Raw genomic sequence first — 19,215 nt, 5'->3', positions numbered from 1 at the left:
TCGCTGGAGAAGGATGTCATGCTGGGTAGGGTGGAGGGTCAGAGAAAAAGAGGAAGACCCCCAACGAGATGGATCAGCCAGGTGGCATTATTGATGGACTCAAGTGTGGTGGCGGTAGTGAGGTTGGCCCAGGATCGAACATTGTTTCGTTCTGTTGTGCATGGGGTCGCTATGAGTCGGTTCCGACACGATGGCACCTGACAACAACAACACAGGGTTTCTGAGGCATGGCTGGTGAGCTTGAACCTCTTATCACATAAAATTTTAGTTATGGATTAACAAAAAAGATGTACTAGCATCTGAGGACTGTTAGGGGAGTAGAAACTTCTTTGCTTCATTCTCCAATAACATCATGACAGCAGGCATGATGCAAAATGAGGCCTTTAGTTATTATGAGACAAACACCTGAAAATTACATTAATCAGTAATCTCAGACATAAAGGTGACTTTTTACCAGCTTTGGCCAGAAGCAGTTTAATTGTTGTCAAGTGGCTTTCAACTCATCTTGATCCTGTATAGGGTTTCAGAGGAGTGGCTGATGGGTTTGAACCTCTGAACATATAGTTAGCAATCCAGTACTTATCCTACAGTGCCAACCAGGTCTCCAAGAAAGACTTAAAGGGTGAAATAAAAGTTTTATTAAAAAAACACACACCTGAATAGATCAAATTTGGGCCGCTGAGAATTTGCATTTTCACCCCAGATATACTGAATCCAAATGTACATTTGAACAGGAAAGGGATCCAAAACAAACAGGTATTAAGCCTTGAATTAAATGTTAAAACTGATGTCAAGGGAATTTCAACTAGTGTCAGGAAATAAAATGTGTACATTGTTGAATGGGAAACTAATTTGCTTTACAAACTTTCACCCAAATGCACAATAAAATGTTCCTTTTGCTTTTTAATGTTAAGTATGGGGAGGATTAGGGAGAAGGAATTATAAATTTCAGAGGTTACCAGCTTGCTGAAGGTTCAGTGGTCACTCACTTTCCCTGGACGGTTCTGGCTGCCTGCCTCCCTCCCTCAATAATGCCAGGCTACACAGCACAGAACAAAAAGTCTGACAAGTTCAACCCAAAGGTCCTTACTGTTCTTGTTCCAGGATAACAGCCACTGCTGCCTAGTTACCTTTTCCAATCCCAAACCATGACCCCACCACGGGGGAAAGCCCCACAACAAAAACAAAAAACAAAAACCGAACAGCAGCAAAAGAAAACCCTAAACAAAAAATTACAAACAAAGTCTAGATGTTAATTCAGGATTCAGGCTAAAGCTGCTTATCCGAAATCCTTTCTATGTGCAGGCCTTCTTTACTTCATATGTTCTTGTTCTTTTTTCTTACCACAACATTTATGTACAGCTCTTTCAAAAGCTTCCCAATTTCTAATTAGGGAGGTTCGAGTTTCATTGGAAGGTAGACATGTAAGAATAACTCCAGTATGTGAGAGCATGTGTCATCTAAACTAAGAACAATTACAAAGGGTTTCTTAAAAATGCTTGTGGAGCACTGACCAAACGATGGATGAATGCGTCTTATTGGGTGCCATACAGCCTAAGGCCACTGGAGGTCAGAAGAGAGCCTGGTCCTATCAGCAACAGATTGAGGGTAAAGCAGTAAAGGACTCCTAGTGTGGTGCTGTAGGATCAGCACCGTACTGTGAACAAGGTTGGCAGTTCAAACCCATTAGCTACTCCTCTAAAACCCTATACAGGGCCAATATAAGAACCGACTTAATGACATTTAATAACAACAAGACAGTATGATACAATAGGGTAAACTAAAGAACCAACTTGACATTTAACAAGGCAGTATGATCTAATAGGTGGACTAATGAACTCCTAAACTTCCTAAGTGGTGGCGGTGGTTGCAGTGGTTGTGTGCCGCTGTGTCATGAGGTTACCATCTACAATGAGGTTACCATCTACAATTGACACAAGATGTTTCTATTGTGTGTGCATACAAATTTTGAAAAACACAATTACAAATAAACAAAACCAAAAATAAACAAGGACCATTTGTAATCCAACCGCCATTGGGGAAAACTAGTATTATTAACATTTTGTTTCAAATCTTACTGGCCTTGAATAAAAGCTGCTGAGCCAGTAGTGACACATTCCAACTGAGATAAATTCAGTTTAGTTTAAACTCAGGTTAGTCAAATAGAAAGTGCCAGTATCAAAACTACACAACGGGTATCAGCAGCTTGAAAGAAAATACTAGAAACAGGAGACTAACACTCTAATCACGACCATTACCAATGCTCTTAATGGCACAGAGATCACTACTGTGCAGAAGTTAGATAAAGATGATGCACAAGACACAGACTCTGAATGTGAAGTTGTTCCAGGATTATGTGTAAATTCTTTAGGTATACACATTCATGATATTATTTTTAAAAATATCTATGTCTAAAATAGTTCTTGTATTAGGGATAAAATATTTTAAGAAAATACTGTGTTGTAGTTCCATATCTCTCCCCACCCCCACCCCCACAAGTTAAGGAAAAGGGTAAGGAGCTCTGGTAGCATAGTGGTTATGAATTGGGCTTCTAATCTCACGGTAAGCAGTTCAAAACTACCAGTGGTTCTGTGGGACAAAGATGAGGCATTCTGCTCCCATAAAGATTTACAGCCTCGGAAACCCTGTACAGGGTCGCTATGAGTTGGAACTGACTTCATGGCACATAACAACAACACCAAGGAAAAGTGTGCCTTATAATTTAGATTTGATGATCTATAGTAGAATCTACCTTCTTAGATTGCTGAGAAAGAAAGACAATGATAACCAGTTAAATTACGTTGTTGTTAAGAGCCGATGAGCCTGTTCCAATCTATAGCAACCCTGAATAAGGTTTCTGAGGAGAAGCTGGTGGTTTTGAACTAGAGACCTTGTGGATCAAACTGACCTTGGGATCAAACACATTATCCTCCAGCACCATACCAGGACTCCTTAAATTATAGCTCCCACAAAACAAATGCAGGCTACCATTTATTATTAATTACCTGTCTACCTAGGTGTCCTAGTGGTACCATGGGTTAAGTATTGGTTTTCTAATAACCACAAGGCCAGCAATTCAAACCCACCCAATTGTCACACTACTACAAAGACAATTAATAAGTCTGAGACATAGTGGGCAGGATGATATCTTGATTCTGAAATCACTTTTACTCTTGCTTGAAGTTTCTTACATCTGACAGAAACTAATCCTGAAGAAACAAGTAGGTTGTTATGGTTAAGTGCCATCAAGTTGGTGACCCTACACACAACAGAATGAAACACTGCCCAGTCCTGTACCAACCTCACAATTGTTGCTACATTTGTGACCATCACTGTACCAAGTAGGTACACTTGGAAAAATATGCCATAAGGAAATTAACATAGATAACATGAACTGAGGCTGGAGGATCAGATGAAAAAAAATAAGTAAAGTTCCATAATGAGAAGACTACAAAAATAACAAAATCACTGGTAAGTGAGTATAAATGGACAAGGATAATAAGAATCTAACATTTTTAAAGCACTTAGTATGTACCAATTAAGGACCCAGTAGGGTCTTTAACTGGGCTTCCAACTGCAAGCTCAGTGGTTTAAACCCACTAGTCATTCCCTAGGAAAAAAATTGGACTGTACGTATGATCCAGTAAAGATTTACAATCATGGAAACCTTATGTAGAGACTATGAGTCAGAAACAACTCAACTGCAAGAGTTTGGTTTTGGTTTATTTTCCAATTAAGGAGCTCTTGTGATGCAGTGGTTAAGTGCTTGGCTGCTAACCCCAAGATCCACCAAATTCAATTAGAATACACCAACTGCTCTACAGGAGACAAATGTGGCAATCAGCTGCTGTAAACATTTACAGCCTTAGAAACCAGGACTGCAAATGTTCAGTATGGTTCGACCCATGCTGAGAATTTGCATTCAGATATACTGAATCTGAATCTACACTTTAATGAGATCTTATTATACAATCTCAAGTAACTAAGAATCACTTAGGGATCTTGTTAAAACATACAGAAACCAAAGAGGCTCACTTGTGAAGTGGGGTGCCTCCAAGCACTTGAATTAAACAGAAGAGAAGCAAATAGGTAGCAAATGGGATAGAGAGGAGGGAGAAAGGGAGTTCTTGCTTAGAGGATTATGAGTTTATGTTAATGGTAATAGAATAATTTGGAGAAGGAGGATAGCAAAATTAGTGCACAATTTGAAGAATGTAATCAATGCTACTTAAACAAAAATTGTTAAAATGGACATAAGCTTTGTTAGGTCTATTTGCAAAGAGATAAAAACCACCATGCCAAAAACAAACAAACAAACAGAAAAAAACAAACCACCATACCACATCTTACAAAAGAACAATGTGCCCAACAGGAATTTTCCCCAGGTTATAGACTCTTAAGATCCTTTCAGGGCAAATCCTATGCAGTATAACTGGCACATACGGTGTTATCAAATGTACTGCCTATTTTACAACAATCTCTAGAGAGATGGAGGAAAAGATAACTACATCATTAATAAGGGTTTCATAATGTCAACTTTTAAAAGTGAAGAATTACACAGAAGGGGAAAAAAAAATACTCAGATGATTACAGAATGCCCGAGATGTAACTTTCATTACTAGCAACTAACTTTGTCGATCTCTCTGATTTATCAAAGACATCCAAACTATGGCTATTTCTACCATAAAAACAAAACAAAACAAAAAATACCTGATTACTAGCCAGGATGTCATATTTATCTGAAAATAAGTTAATCTGTTTAAAAGATAAAATCAAGGATGCTCAGTGCTCAGTTTTTCTTGCCAGTGATTTTAAAATGGAGAGCATTAATTCTGTTTTTAGGGTCCAAATTCAGTGAAAGTAATTTGTGAAAGTAATTCAGGGAAAGTGGACTGTACTGCCTAATGAAATGCAGACAGATTTGAAATGAGAACTCATGCCAAAAACATCATGTTTTCTGTGGGGGAAAGGTGGGAGGAAAGATCCAGAAGGTAGCATAGATTGCAGCCCAGGCTCACTCCATCCTATCTGGCGGACACAGGTGTAGGTATAGGGTTTGGATGATTCTGAAATGCTTTGCCATTATTTGTTTCTGTCTAGAACAAAGCTGTATGAGTAAATCCCAAAATGCTTCTTGAATGGAACAGAAGAGAAGCAAATAGGTTTGTAAAGGTGTTTGGTAAGAAGACCTGAACCCTAATTCTAACTACACAGTAAGCTGTGTGATGATGGTTAGGCTAGCTTTATTTCTATTGTTTCACCAGTACAATGAAAAGTTCACAGACATACAAACACACACACATACAAACACATTCTAATTGGTGGGTTTAGTGTAAATGACCGAGCCCCCTTCCAAGACTAAGACTCAATGAGAATACACGCTCTGATTGGTGACCATGATCGCGACAGATAAGGGGATGTGAGGGAAAAACAGCAATGAAACTGCAAGCTAAGCCCTACAATGTTCAATAGACTCCTGTGGAGACCTGGTTGGTCAGCAGTGTGGCAAGACCTGGGGACTCTTGGGCCCAGAGTCAGTGACATAGCTACAGAGGACCAGAGTGGAGAGTGAAGCGTCCAGCTGGTAAGAAGAGAGGGCATATACACAAGAACACCCACATTTGCAGATAATACCCATTTGACTTGGCTTCAATGACCGGATGATCAGAGCTCAACTAGAAGAAGAAAGAGGAGGAGAGGGAAAAAAAGAGATCTGATACAATTTGATGAACTTGACCTACACCTATGGATGCAGTAGCTCAAAAGAGGGAATAAATCTTTACAGCAAGGATCATTCCCACCCCCTCCATGCACAGAGTAGATAAGGATGGGCAACTTGCACATTGGCTACCCAAAATGAGGGGGCTACAAAGGCAAGAAGTGACTGGCTTACAAGCTTTCTAGAAGGAGCCTAGATCCAGAGGGCATGGAGGAAGGATACTGCTACACTGAGTAGTATCCAATCTGCCTGGGCGGGGCTGATGAAAGAAAATGCGGATAGGTCTCTTGTGATACAATAGTAATAACTGTCATCAGGACTGCTTGTGAGGGTTAGAAATGTAAAAGTAGACACTTTGTAGCAAGGAGGGGAGTGACTGACCTTGCAGTCTAGGAACGGAGGTCTGTGGGACCATCAAGGGAGAAGAATGGAGTGTGGGACCCTACCCACAGAAGCAGTGACACCAGAGATGGAGGCAGAGATGATGACATGGAGAGATGGAGTGGCTGGTGACTTTAGACCCAGAGAGGGAGAGGGGCTGTGTGCTGACGACTGGAGGGGCAGGCTTGCAGGGTATACACTTTGGTTGGTTGGTAATGCATGGAGGGGATTGTAACCATGGCAATGAAACGATATACGATAGGATGAATGTAAAACTAAGGTCCTCCCATGTAAGCTATCACATAATTCACAATAAAACATTAAAAAAAAAAAAAAAAGTATAAACGTCAGCGAACATGAAGAATGGGAGAGAGTTCCTATATTCAGAAAAGTCAATTTACCAACAGTTCAAACCAACAAGTTTTTAATGAGCAGTTTCTGTCTCCCAGTAACTATGTCAGATGCTTGGCTTGCTTATGCATGTTGTATATACTTAAAACCAGCATTTAAAAAAAAGGAATGCCCTTGAAGTGCAGAAGGACTGAAGTACAGCTGGCTAGACAACTAAGACCCAATGAACTCCAAGTACCATCTACAAGTTTGGCACTATGAAAGGAGAAAGTACGAGAGTAACGGGAGTAGCCAGGAGGAAGCATCACTGCTAGCGCACTACCTCGCCTGAAGAATATCTGTTAAGAATACAGAAAACCAGAAGGGTTTTATAGAGAATGCTCAACTGGAATGACCATCTTGAATTTTAAGTTTAACATTAACATAAATGTTGGGGTTTTTTTGTTCTTCTTGTTTTAATCCTCAGTGCAACACAGTGGATAGCTTCATATGGCTCTTCTACCCGTAGTCTTTGTAATTCTCACCAAACAAACTTTTTTTTCTCATGAGTCAAGGAAAACAATCATAGGGAGATGCTAATCGATTATAGGAGTCAGTTACAAGTGATTGCTAACAGGGCTAATTGTAATTGTAAACCTTTGGCACTCTGACATGGATGTAAAATGAGCCAGCTCAAAAGCAGGAAGGGGGACCTCACCACCATTAAGGAAGAAGAGCCAGAAGCGGAGCACATCTGTTGCATCTCCTTGACCCAGGAGACAAAGATGTGATAGCAGAGGCTGAAGAGCAGTGGCAGCAGAACCAAGAGCCTGCATAGTGGGCTTCCCAATCCACAAAGCAAGTAAAGCTGAGGGCCTTTGAGCAGGAGGCTTACTTGTGAAGTGGGGTGCCTCCAAGCATTTAATCAGCGAGCTATAACCAAGTGCATTTGTTGTGAAACTTACAGCAAAGTGGAGTGCTATTTGGGTACTTATCAGCAGCACAAGAAGAACTTTGTAATAGGAATTGCTGGAATAGCAAGGGGCCCATGGCTGAGAGGCCAAGGATCACGGAGGCCTGTCTGTAGCCTAAAAAGAGGCTGTCCTGACTAGAAGAACTGTCTCCTGAGCATTTCCAATCCTAAATTGTAACCTGTTCACTTTCCTACTAAACTCCATTACTGTAAGTATGATGTCTGAGTCCGTGTGGCCACGCAATGATTATCATGGCCAGCTGAACAGAGATGGCTCTGGGAGAAATGGCTGGGGTTGGAACCAATAAAGAAGGTTGGAGGGTGGGGGCATGTCTGATCTCCGGGCTGATGTTGAGTTTGACTCGCCGTCCCCCTGATGAAGTTAGATGTCTCCTTCCATGCCCTTTTTCGGCAATCAGTAGTTATGATTAGTAACCAGAGGTACTAATATCTCAAAGATAGTCTAGGTCTATCTTAGGGGAACCTTTTAAATAACAGAAGCACAGAAAAAAAAAAATCAGATTATCTTATTTGAAATGACTATAAACGGTATTTTTCTATTATTTTCAAAATAAAAGAAATTGCTTTCAGAATTTTTTCTTCTGAAACTATACTTCAATCTTGTTTATCAAATTTTTAATTTGCTTTGGTAGAAAACATTGCCAGTTATGATTTACCACCATAATACATTTAAATGAGAACAAAAAAAACTATTCCACAGGCAAAATTTAAAGTAATGTTACAAGTAAACAAAGATGAAATATTAGCAATTTAACCAAGGTCACTTTTTTGGTTTGCTCTCCACAGAACGTGAATCGTTAGAAACAGAGCGTGTGTGTGGGTATGTAGGAGAGGGGATAAGACAGTGTCTTCCAAATTCCTACTGAGCTACTTACAGTGCTGATCACAATCAACTCTGGCAAACACGATTTGATTCTCACTGGGGTATTCTTCCTTAATAACGTTTGAAGCTTCCTCAAAAATTGGATGCAACATTTGGCTGAAACGACACCTATTCACAGAGAAGAAAACCATTTAGAAGTGAAAGCAGAAATAATAAAATTTCATAGGTCCTGAGGCCATTCAATGGAGGGGAAGGCAATTTGGAATAGCCCATACCAATTCAAGATGGTGTAAATAATTCAAAGATTTTGGTTTTTCACATTTAAAGAACCTTGCCAGCATTAGGAAGCCCACTGTTAAAGATCTATCACATTGGTCATGAAACAACTCTGAAATAAGCCTTCTGTCTTAGGTATCTACCAGGACTTGTATACATGGAAACGGGAACACTTATCAAAAGCAGTCTAGCTTTCTGTAAATAACACACATATTTTTAGGTGGTATATAAAATCTTTAAAATAGTAAGCTCACTGCAAATATGAGGCATAAACTTGGCTAGTTCAATCAAACTCTAAATAAATAAAAAAGTTACATTAATTAAAAGTATACAGTGAACTATTCCCCTTCAAACTGTACCTGTTTTTAAAATTGGCTTTTATAAGTATATATACTAAGTCCAAAAGCAAGCATTATTAATTCCACAACAAGCCTTCCTGACTATATTTTCTGTTTCTTTCTTTCTTTCCTTTAAAAAGGGGGTAAACCCCACAAAATTCCAGAAACAGCACACTTCTAATTCTGACTGGCTCTTAATCAGGCCAATGACTTTACAAATACATGATGCTGGTCATGAACAGGACCTCGTAAGAAAGAAGGGAAGAATGAGAATTAGTTAGGTTAGAATAGTCATTTTCTCAAGTGTAAGGGCACTGAGTTCTTGTTAACAGACAAAAGCTGTGATTGCTACAGTTGCTTTCAAAATCTTTTCCCACTAACAAATTTATCTAAATGAAGCGATGAACTCTTTAATACATGTGATTAGGTTATACATTTTTGCTTTAATTCAATAGAGATATCATAAAGCCTATGCAAGAATGTAAATTTTATGCTTCCTCCCTATTTCTTCTTATATACATCTCTTCTAGCCGACTCACCTGACTTCCTAAGGAGATGTCCTAGAATATATCAGGGAGACACAATCTGTATCTTCAATCTCTTGCTTTCAAGTGGCTCTTTCCTCTTTTAGCATTCTTAAATCTCTCCCATCTGGGATAGGTGGGTGGGGTCTGTGGACATCAGGGACCGTGTCTTATTGGACTACATAATCTAATAAGCATTTAATAGATGTCTATTAAATAAACTGACAGAATGGAGGAACTGCAGAGGTTAGGACCCCAGGTTTGTGGGTTCTAATGGTCTGCTAAAAGTCGGGTGCTAAAGGGCAGAGGGAGGTAAGAGGAGAGGGACTGATCGATGGTTGCTTGAAGAACTAGGTTACAGATTAGTGGACCGATTCCTGGCTTAAGGACAAGGTCAAGACACATATCTTCTGATTGGATTGTCTACTTTGCTGCCCAGCAAGTATTTAAACACAGGTTCAAGTTTTAAATTGTTGTTAAGTGCCGTCAAGTCGGTTCCGACCCATAGCGACCCTGAACAGGGTTTCCGAGGCTGTAAATCTTTACGGGAACAGACAGCCTCATCTTTCTCCTGAGGAGCAGCTGGTAGTTTCGAACTGCTGACCTTGTGGTTCGCAGCCCGATTCATAACCACTACGCTACCAGAGTTTAAGTTTTAAATAGGATCGGTTTTAATACCAAAAGGTAAAAGGCTCAGATGATATAAAAGTTCAATACCAGTATTACCATACCTTCATCACATGTATCCAAACATGGATATATTACATTTACAAAGTTAAAATCACAGAAGAAATGGAGCTATTAAAAGTGATCACCTGAGTCCAATTTCCAATCTAGAACAGAATCATCCCTTTACAAACCAACGAAATAGGTGCAGAGACACTCTAGGGAAATTAACTAGCCTGACCCAAGGAGCCCTGGTAAGCACAGCAGATTACAAGCTGGGTTACTACCCAGAAGGCCAGCAATCTGAATCTACCTGCCACACCACAGAAGAACAATGAGGCTTTCTGCCCCTGTACAGGCTGACACCTCAGAAACACTATGCAGGGTCACTAGGAGTTGGGACCAACTCGACAGTACACAACCACTACACCACTACTAGCTTGACCCAGTGTGAGGGAAACAAGTCTTGGGGTCAAACATACAAAAAACCCACTGTCCTTCAGTCGATTCTGATTCAGTGCAGGTGACAGCAAAACTGCTCCAAAGGGTTTCCAATGCTGTAATTAATAGAGCAGCTGGTGGGTTCAAACCACCAACCCTCTAATTAGCAGTAAGCCCTTAACCACTGCCCTACCAGGGTTCCTTGGAGTCAAACATACATGAATTTAAATTTTAGTTTCACCACTATTAGTTACATGACCTTTCTGAAACTCAAGTCCCTCAACCTAAAATGGAAAATTATAACACCCAAATACCTACATGCAGGGTAGTTCTGAGTATTAAAATAAAGTTTGTAAAGAACCTGGCACATACTAACATTATTAAGGATCTAGTGTGGCTTATTATATTGTGAAGTATATCACTATTTTAGTTGTATTGCTGGTAAGTAAGTGCTGTTGCATCATTCCAACTCAAGGGAACTTAACAAGAATAACAAAGAGAATTCTTCCTTGAACTGTGCCACATCCATAATTTCAGGAGAGAACTCAGGATCCAACCTTTGGAGCTAAAAGTATAAGACTTTATGTGGGAAGACATAAGAAGGAACAGAAGAGGGATTGGGGTACTGATCAAGGTAAGGTGGCGAGCTGGTCTGAAGTGTAGGAAGATGTGTGAACTCCTGAGCCCACAGGCACTGACCTAGTGCCTGGGGGCTAGGGCTGGGAGTGAAGCAGCCAGCTGGTCTAATGTACAGGGAGGTGAGAATGAACTTCCAAACTTGTAATTAGTACCCATGTGACCTATCTTGGATGGCTAGTTGACCAGAACTCGAACTGAGGAAGATAAAGATGCTTAATATAGAGAACAAGTGCAAATTGCTACAATTTAATAAACTAGACTTTTGCCTATGAATGCAGTGACTCAAAATTCCAACCAGAATGGAAGGATTCTTCATACCAAGGAACAGCCTTGTTTCCTCAGTGTACTAGGCTTAGAAATTTAGACACTGGCTATCAACAATGGGGAGCTACAAAGGCATGAAGTGGCTGGCTTACAAGCTTTCATGACCGTGCTTAGGGGGGCAAGGTAGGATCCCAACTGAATAGTTTCCCTCTTTCCCAGATGGATCTGGTGAAAGGGGCAGAGGACGATAGTGATAGGATTTTACGATTCCATTGTGAGTAACTATGAGCAGGATTCATTGCAATTGTCACAACTGTAATTGTAGAAGATGTGTAACTACAAGGAAGGAGTAGGTAATCTTTCAATTCAGGAACACACAACCCCAGGACCTTCAAGAAGGAAGAGCATGAATGGAGCATGTGATCCTTCCTTAGAAACACAGTGACAGCAGAGGCGGTGGCTGTGTGCCTGTGGGCAGGAGGCTGACTGGTAGAATGTGCTCTTTAGACATTTAATTGACTACTTTATTTTTTTGTTTTGTAAGTGTGCGCCAAATATTTTTGCCTTGTATAATTTGTGAAATAGAAGATGTAAATGGGAAGCCACAGGGAAGAAGTAGGATAAATGTTGTTGCAGGGAGAGTATTTTAATCACTGAGATGAAACAAGGTGTATAGTTTGCTGAATGTAGAGCTAATGGTCTTCTTTGTAAACCTTCACCCAATTCACAATGAAAAGTTAAAAAAAAAAAAACCCAAAGGTAAACTAGAGAGGGGCATCTAATTTCAGATTTTAAAGATGATTGTTGTTGTTGTTAAGTGCCGTCAAGTCAGTTATGACCCACAGTGACCCTGTATAGGGTTTCTGAAGAGCAGCTGGTGAGACTGAACCGGTAACCTTGCATTTCAAACGGTTTTGCAGTCTGGTGCATTAACCCACAGCGCCACACCAGGACTCCACTAGAAAGGCAGGTTACTTTGGGGAACTGTTTTGCCTACCAAGGGGCTGTGGAGCAGAGTGAGACATTTTTTTTTATGCCTGCCAGTCTCTGCTCCAGAACATGGGTTAAAGAACAGTGATCCACCCAGGAAGAGGAAATATTATGACTAAAGATAAGAGTCTTTTATGAAGAAGAATATTATAGGAATTGAAAGAAGTATAATTGGAACAGAATGTGGGAGTGGAGAGAGCAAAACACAAGGTGATACAGCTAGCTGTAGCGTTAAGCAGAAAGCAGGCCGTGAGGGACCTTCTGGAACAAGGTAAGGGACTTGAAATTTAACCTTGAAGTAATGGGAAACTATTTATGGGTTTAAAGATGGGCTAGAAACAAATCTGATTTACACCTAGATAAGATGACTCTGGTTTACACTGAAGTCAGACATATTAAACTAGAGGCACAGTAAACAAATTAGGAGCCTATTGCAGGAATCTTCCTCCTATCTTGGTGCCACATTCACTGAACATCTACATATAAAGTCTTTACTCTGTTGCTCTTGTTAAGTGTCATCGTATTGGCTCAGACTCATAACAACCCTGTATAGGGTTTCTGAGGCTATAAATCTCTGCAGGAGTAGAAAGCCTCATCTTTTTCCCACAGAGTGGCTGGTGGGCTCAAACCACATGTGGTTTGAAGTCCACTGCTTATCATGCAGAGCCACGATGCTCCTTAAGTCTTTGCTCTAGATTCTGGGGATACTAAGTAATATATTATCTCTGTCCTCAAAGTTTAATTGCTTGGACATGAATAAGTAAGATGAAATACAAAGCAATTCAGTAAGACAAAAAATTGGGTACATTTGAATACAAAAGACAGAGTCTGATTCAACCAAAGGATAGAGTAAAGGTTTCTCTAAAGAGGCAGGAGATGGTATGAGTTGAAAACTATCAACAGCATATTTCCTTCTAAACTTGCCATACCTACAACCTCACCTCCAAACCCTGCCCGCCCTACTTCTTCAGCTAAGAAAAACGCAGAACTGAATTTTGTCATACCTGAGTTTTTGTTACTTGCTCCTACTAGTTTAGATGTGGGTGAATGGGATCAATTATATTTCTCTCTTAAAAGACAAAACGTCATCAAATTTAGCTATTTTATTTGTGGATGAGCCTTAATTGATTTAGTCTATGGAATTTGATGTTGCAGTTGAATAAGACTTTCCCATCCACCCATTTATAGCAAGGAAAAAATTAAATGATGAGCAAGCAAAACACAAAGATTATTACTTACCAGTCAGCATAAAAATTTACTAAAGCAACATCAGCATTGTCTGAAATTGAAAAACAAAATCAAACAACCAATGTTATTTGTGATTATATACAATAATGCGATAACTAAAGATAAGGCTAGCATCATGATCTTTTCCCACTATAAGGTCCCACTTAGACTCTCAATAACGATTAACTGGCCTCTCCCTCAGAAACCAATATAGAGAGTCATGGGAGGCCTACATAAACCCTTCAGTGCATATTAAAAGAAAATAAATAAATGACAAATCAAACTCGGATCAGCCAAGGGAAGTGACTCAACAGTTTATCCTCACAAAAAGTGTAACAGCAGAGTACTCAAAGTTTAGAAAGAATTTTGGAATGTGACAATTTTTTTGATCTTCCATTTCCATGAATCACTGAGAATTAACTCTGCAAGCAAAATTCTATTTCACATAAGAGACCTGAATAAGCTGTTTCAACATCTCACATGTCCCAACTCATTGTAAGCAAGTAGTCTACAACTAACAGTCTTGGAGATAAGCATTTTTACTGGGTCCTATCGGTGGCTCAAGCTCACCACCTGCTCCTCGGAAACCTTACACAGAGTCACCATGAGTCAGAATCGACTCAACAGCACTTAACAACAACAAAATCCATTTTCTTCTCTGCAGCAAAAATAACTTACTACCATTTGCATATCAGAATGTGAAGGCAGAAGAAAGATGTAGCTCCCTTACATTTGCCTAACTTGAATTCGGAGAAACTTACATAAACTCCTGAAATAGTCACCAAAATAAAACAAAAAAGATATTCCAGAAATTGAGACATAAAATGAGTGAGAAAGGTCTGTGAGTTTTAATGCTCATCTTCCTTTTTATACCTTCCAAGCATTTTTTATCCCCTTGTTTTTTTCTTGTAAAGCAATGGCTCAAACAGTGTGGTCTCTGGATCAAAAGCATTTACATTGCCAAGGAACTTATAGAAACGCAACTATGTGGGTGAAGCCTATCAATAATCTTCTAATCAAGGGGTGGGGCCTAACAGGATGTTACTAATATATGTTACTAATAGTAGAGGACTCAACAACAGACAATTCTGATGCATGCTAAATTACAAAAAATCACTGCTCTTAAGAGATCCCATAAGGTGGGAACTGTGCTGTTGTTGGTTTCTGAGGAGCGGCTAGTAAGTTTGAACCACCAACCTTGTGGTTCAAACTGACCTTGCGGTCCCCCAGTGCTTATCCTACAGCACCACAATAGACATTAACATTTAATATAAGTTTCAAAAACACAAAACAATATATCATGCCCAATGAATGATGTAGTTCCTTTTATCGCTATTACTTTTGATTTAAGCTCAAACCAGTGGGTTAAAAGGAGTTCTTAAAAAATAAGAAATAAAATGTATGCACAACGTATACTTTCTAAAGATCCTATGTTTGTAATTTTCTATAAACCATATCTTCACCTTCACTTTACTATGTTTTTAAAAAATAACTCCTCCTCCCAATTTAATTATAAGTGCAATCACATTTTCAGTAAATAAGGCATTCTGTAACACTTATTGAATTTACTTGGCTAAATGACAATAATGAAACTAGAATAGGTGATTTAATTAGAATGAAGACAAACACATTCTAGGCTACCCAAAGTCAGTAACAATCAGTACTATACTGTGGGAATTCCTGGTCTCTAACAATGCTTACCAAATATTTTGGGAAGTATTAAGTGTGGCATCTATAGTAAGGCAAAGAAACAAAATAAGCCTAAATGTTTATAAATTTATTTACTTATTTGCACAGTAATGTACACACTTTAAGAAATTTTACTGAAGATGGAAACCAAAAGCATTTTGTTCAGTTATAGAATTAATCAGAATGCCAACTGTACAACAATTCTAGATAACCAAGATATCATTGTTTATACAAATACAATACATTATACTTTAAAAAATACTAAGATACTTACTTAAAATATCATCTATATTTTCTGAATCAAGACTTGTTATTTCAGTTGTTACAGGAGTAAAAACCCAAGTTACCTGAAATTTTAAAAAAATGTGAAATTAATACACACTTCCACAAATGGAAAATAAAGCAGAATTTCTAAAAGAAGAAAACTGTATAAATAAAATTGGTTCCATTTATTTAAATGAGACAATTTCTAAAGAATTACAAAAACTAAAATTTTACTCACCCTTTAAAATTAATGCTTTAACAACTATTATCTCTAAAGAGTCACACATACGCCAATAAAATGGAAAGATTATTAGGTTTGAATATATTTAATATAAAACCAGGGCTAAGTTTGTTGATTCTACCATGTTTGTAAGATAGAAAATAATTATGATGGATAAAGGGAAAAATTCAAAGCAAATTTTTGCAAATTTGGAACCAAAAGTCTTTCATGTCTCATTTCACTTGCTGGTGATGACAGGATTAAGTGTTGCTTCTGCTCTTGCTATGTGCTGTCAAGTCAGTCCTGACCCACAGAAACTCTGTGTAGGGTTTCAAAAGGCAGTAAGTCTTTCTTTATGGGAGAAGAAAACTTCATCTTTCTCCTGCAGGGTGACTGATAGATTCCAACCTGTGGCTAGCAAACCCCACAACACTACCAGAGGTCCTTAAGTGCTAAGTGAAGGGGTATTCATTTTTGTTTTTACTTTAACGTATCTGAAGGTCAAAGTTTAAGTTTACCCAAGAAAACCTTAGCCATCCATTTGAAACCCAAAGAAAAGATATAATTTTAAAGTAAACTAGTCATTCCCTTATTTTAAAAAGCATACTACATAGTAAATTTTAAAAAGAGTTCTGGCGGCACACTGGTTTAATTTGGGTTGCTGGTGTGGTGCTATGGGTGAATGCACTGGACTACAAAGTTGGTTTGAACCTCAAAGTTGATGGTTCAAGCTTGCCAACTGCTCCTAGGAACCCTCCGTAGAGTAGCTATGTGTTGGAACGGACTCTATGGCACTTAACAGCAACAATAAAACTGAAAGTTCAGTGGCTGCACCCCACCAGCTACTCTGCAGGAGAAAAGAGGCTGTCTGTTTCCATAGTGATCTGAAGCTCTGGAAACCCCATGGAGCACTTTTACTCTGCCCTACAAGGCTGTATAAGGTAGAATTGATTTAATGGCTGTGGGGGTGGGGAATGTATTTTATTTTAAATTTTCATCTTTAACTCACTTTGTGTTTGCTGTGGGGAGAACTTTTTGTTCTAATCAGATTTCATGCATGAAAATTAATTCATGGAGCCATTCCAGTTTATTGAGCACCAGCTAATGCCAGGAGTCCTAGTGTGGCACTGTAGGATAAGGCACTGGACCACAAGGTCAGTGGTTGAAATCCACCAATTGTTCCTGGGAAACCCTATACAGGGTTGCTATGCATTGGAACCAACTCAACGACACTTAACAATACCAACAACAAGCTAACGCGAGGACCTGATCAAGGTACTGAAGAGTTACTAATGACCTAATGACTAATGACCAAAGACCAGAGGAGTTGTGGAATGACATAATAAAAAAAAAAAAAAAAAATCATTCATATTAAAGAAAAAGGTCATTTAAAAGACAGGAAAGAAAGAAGAGAGGAAAGTGAATGTCAGAAGAGATTCTGAAACTTGTTCTTGAACATAGGGAAACTATGAGGAAGTAAAAGAGCTGAACAGTTGGAGAAGACGAAGTATTAAACAAAAGGGAAGAACATCCTCAACATTTCTCAGTTGAAAGAATTGAAAACAATGTTCAAGCTGTGACTTGCAATATATTGAGAGCCCTGGCATGGTGCTACTAAGCACAAGGTCATCTGAGTACAGGGTCGGCAGTTCAAACTCACCAGTCATAACTCGGAAACTCTATATAGGGTCACTATGAGTCGAAACAGGATCAACAACACTTAGCAATAACAACAATGGACACAGGGCAGCCATCTTGAGCTTTTGCAAATGACTGCTGATCCAGAAGCCTGCAGGCACAAGATGCAGCTGTAGGTTGGCAGCAAGGGGGTACAATTCTCCCTTATTTCTGTGCCCTCCTGGTAGGCAGGGATGTGGCCAGTCCCTGCCCTCATGAACCCAGAGGTCAGTAGCATCCCCTCCTGCACAGCCTCTACTAGTTTGGGGCCAGGCACAGCATCCCTTTTACTGGAGGCACAGGAACCTACCCTGAACTACACTACACAAATAGTGATAGAGAACTGTGTTCACACTTGCAGTCTCTACCACATCCACCAGGAGGCAGGTGGTGAGTGACTGAGAACACAACAATCAACACTCATCCATTAAAAAGAAATATGACACCACAATGTCTCAGAGAAAACAGACTTATACAAAGAAACTTACACAAAGAAACAAGAGTGCGTGCCTCAAACAAGAAACCAAAACACAGTCAGAAAATATAACACCAAAAACGGTATCAGAACCACCTGATAAAGAATTTAAAAGAATGTTAATAAGGCAACTTCAATGGATTGTGAAAAGGAATATAGAAAACCAAAGATTAAATCAAGGAAAATACAGACAAAACTATGGAAAACTTCAAGAAACAAGCTGACAAAAATATGGAAACTAAACAAAATCAACAATTAGAAAACCAGAAGATTAAGACTGCAGAAATAGATAATACACTAACAGGGCAAAGCAGCACAATTCAATCAATGGAAAGGCAAACTACTGAGCTTGAAGAAAAATCTAGAGATTTTTCTTCAAGTTCAGAACAATCAGATAAAAAAAAGAAACAAATCCAAAGAAAGCCTAAGATTTATGTGGGAAAATATCAAGAGGGATAACTTATATGTGATCAGAATTCCAAAACAGGAAGAGACACACACACAAAAAAACACAAATATCAAAGACTACAATCTTCAATATGGACTATAATTCAATGTAAAGAAATTAAAAAATTCTTACAACTGGACCAATGAATAACATCATGATAAATGGAGAAAAGACTGAAGTTGTTACGGATTTCATTTTACTTGGATCCACAATCAATGCTCATGGAATCATATATACGTAAGAAAAATAAGCACTGGATTATAAGAAATCAGAGGATTTACTGACTTGGATAAATCTGCTGCAAAAGATCTCTTTAAAGTGTAAAAGAGCAAAAATGTCACTTTGAAGACCAAGGTGCGCTTGACCAAAGCTATAGCATTTTCAGTTACACCTCATATGCAAGTGAGAGCTGAAGGAAGACCAGAGAAGAATTGTTGCATTTGAATTATGTGTGGTGCTGAAGACTACTGAAAGCGCTATGGACTGTAAAGAACAAATGAATCTGTCTTGGAAGAAGTCCATCCAGGATGCTCCTTAGAAGCGAGACCGACGAGACTTCCTATTTTATACTTTGGATATGCCAGGAGGGGCCAGTCCCTGGAGAAGGACATAAAGTTTCATAAAGTAGAGGGTCAACAAAAAAGTGAAAGACCCCCAACAAAAGGTCACTATGAGCTGGAGTAGATGTGACAGCAGCTAACAACAAAAGTGAGCTAGGTAGGAGTCCCTGGGTGGTTCCAACGATTAATATGCTCAGCTGATAGCTCAGAGGCACTGTGGAAGAAAGACCTGGAGGTTTACTTCTGAAAAATCAGCCATTGAAAATTATA

The 19,215-nt window shown here is 39.0% G+C and overlaps 1 protein-coding gene across 1 annotated transcript in view; it reads right to left on the bottom strand.

Moving 5' to 3' along the window:
- ERP44 (endoplasmic reticulum protein 44) overlaps positions 1-19,215 on the bottom strand; it is a 127,316-nt gene that overhangs the window by 53,884 nt on the left and 54,217 nt on the right. Inside the window, exons 2-4 of the mRNA XM_006864723.1 lie at positions 15,576-15,648; positions 13,625-13,664; positions 8,300-8,415 (exon numbers count right to left, since the gene is read on the bottom strand). Coding sequence (XP_006864785.1) covers positions 8,300-8,415; positions 13,625-13,664; positions 15,576-15,648 — 229 coding nt within the window. The remainder of the gene's footprint in view (positions 1-8,299; positions 8,416-13,624; positions 13,665-15,575; positions 15,649-19,215) is intronic.

Source organism: Chrysochloris asiatica, unplaced genomic scaffold, assembly GCF_000296735.1.
Source record: "Chrysochloris asiatica unplaced genomic scaffold, ChrAsi1.0 scaffold00069, whole genome shotgun sequence".
In the NCBI taxonomy this organism is placed as follows: Eukaryota; Metazoa; Chordata; class Mammalia; order Afrosoricida; family Chrysochloridae; genus Chrysochloris; species Chrysochloris asiatica.
Note: the sequence above shows the minus strand (reverse complement) of the source record. Positions and strands in the feature narration are given on the sequence as shown.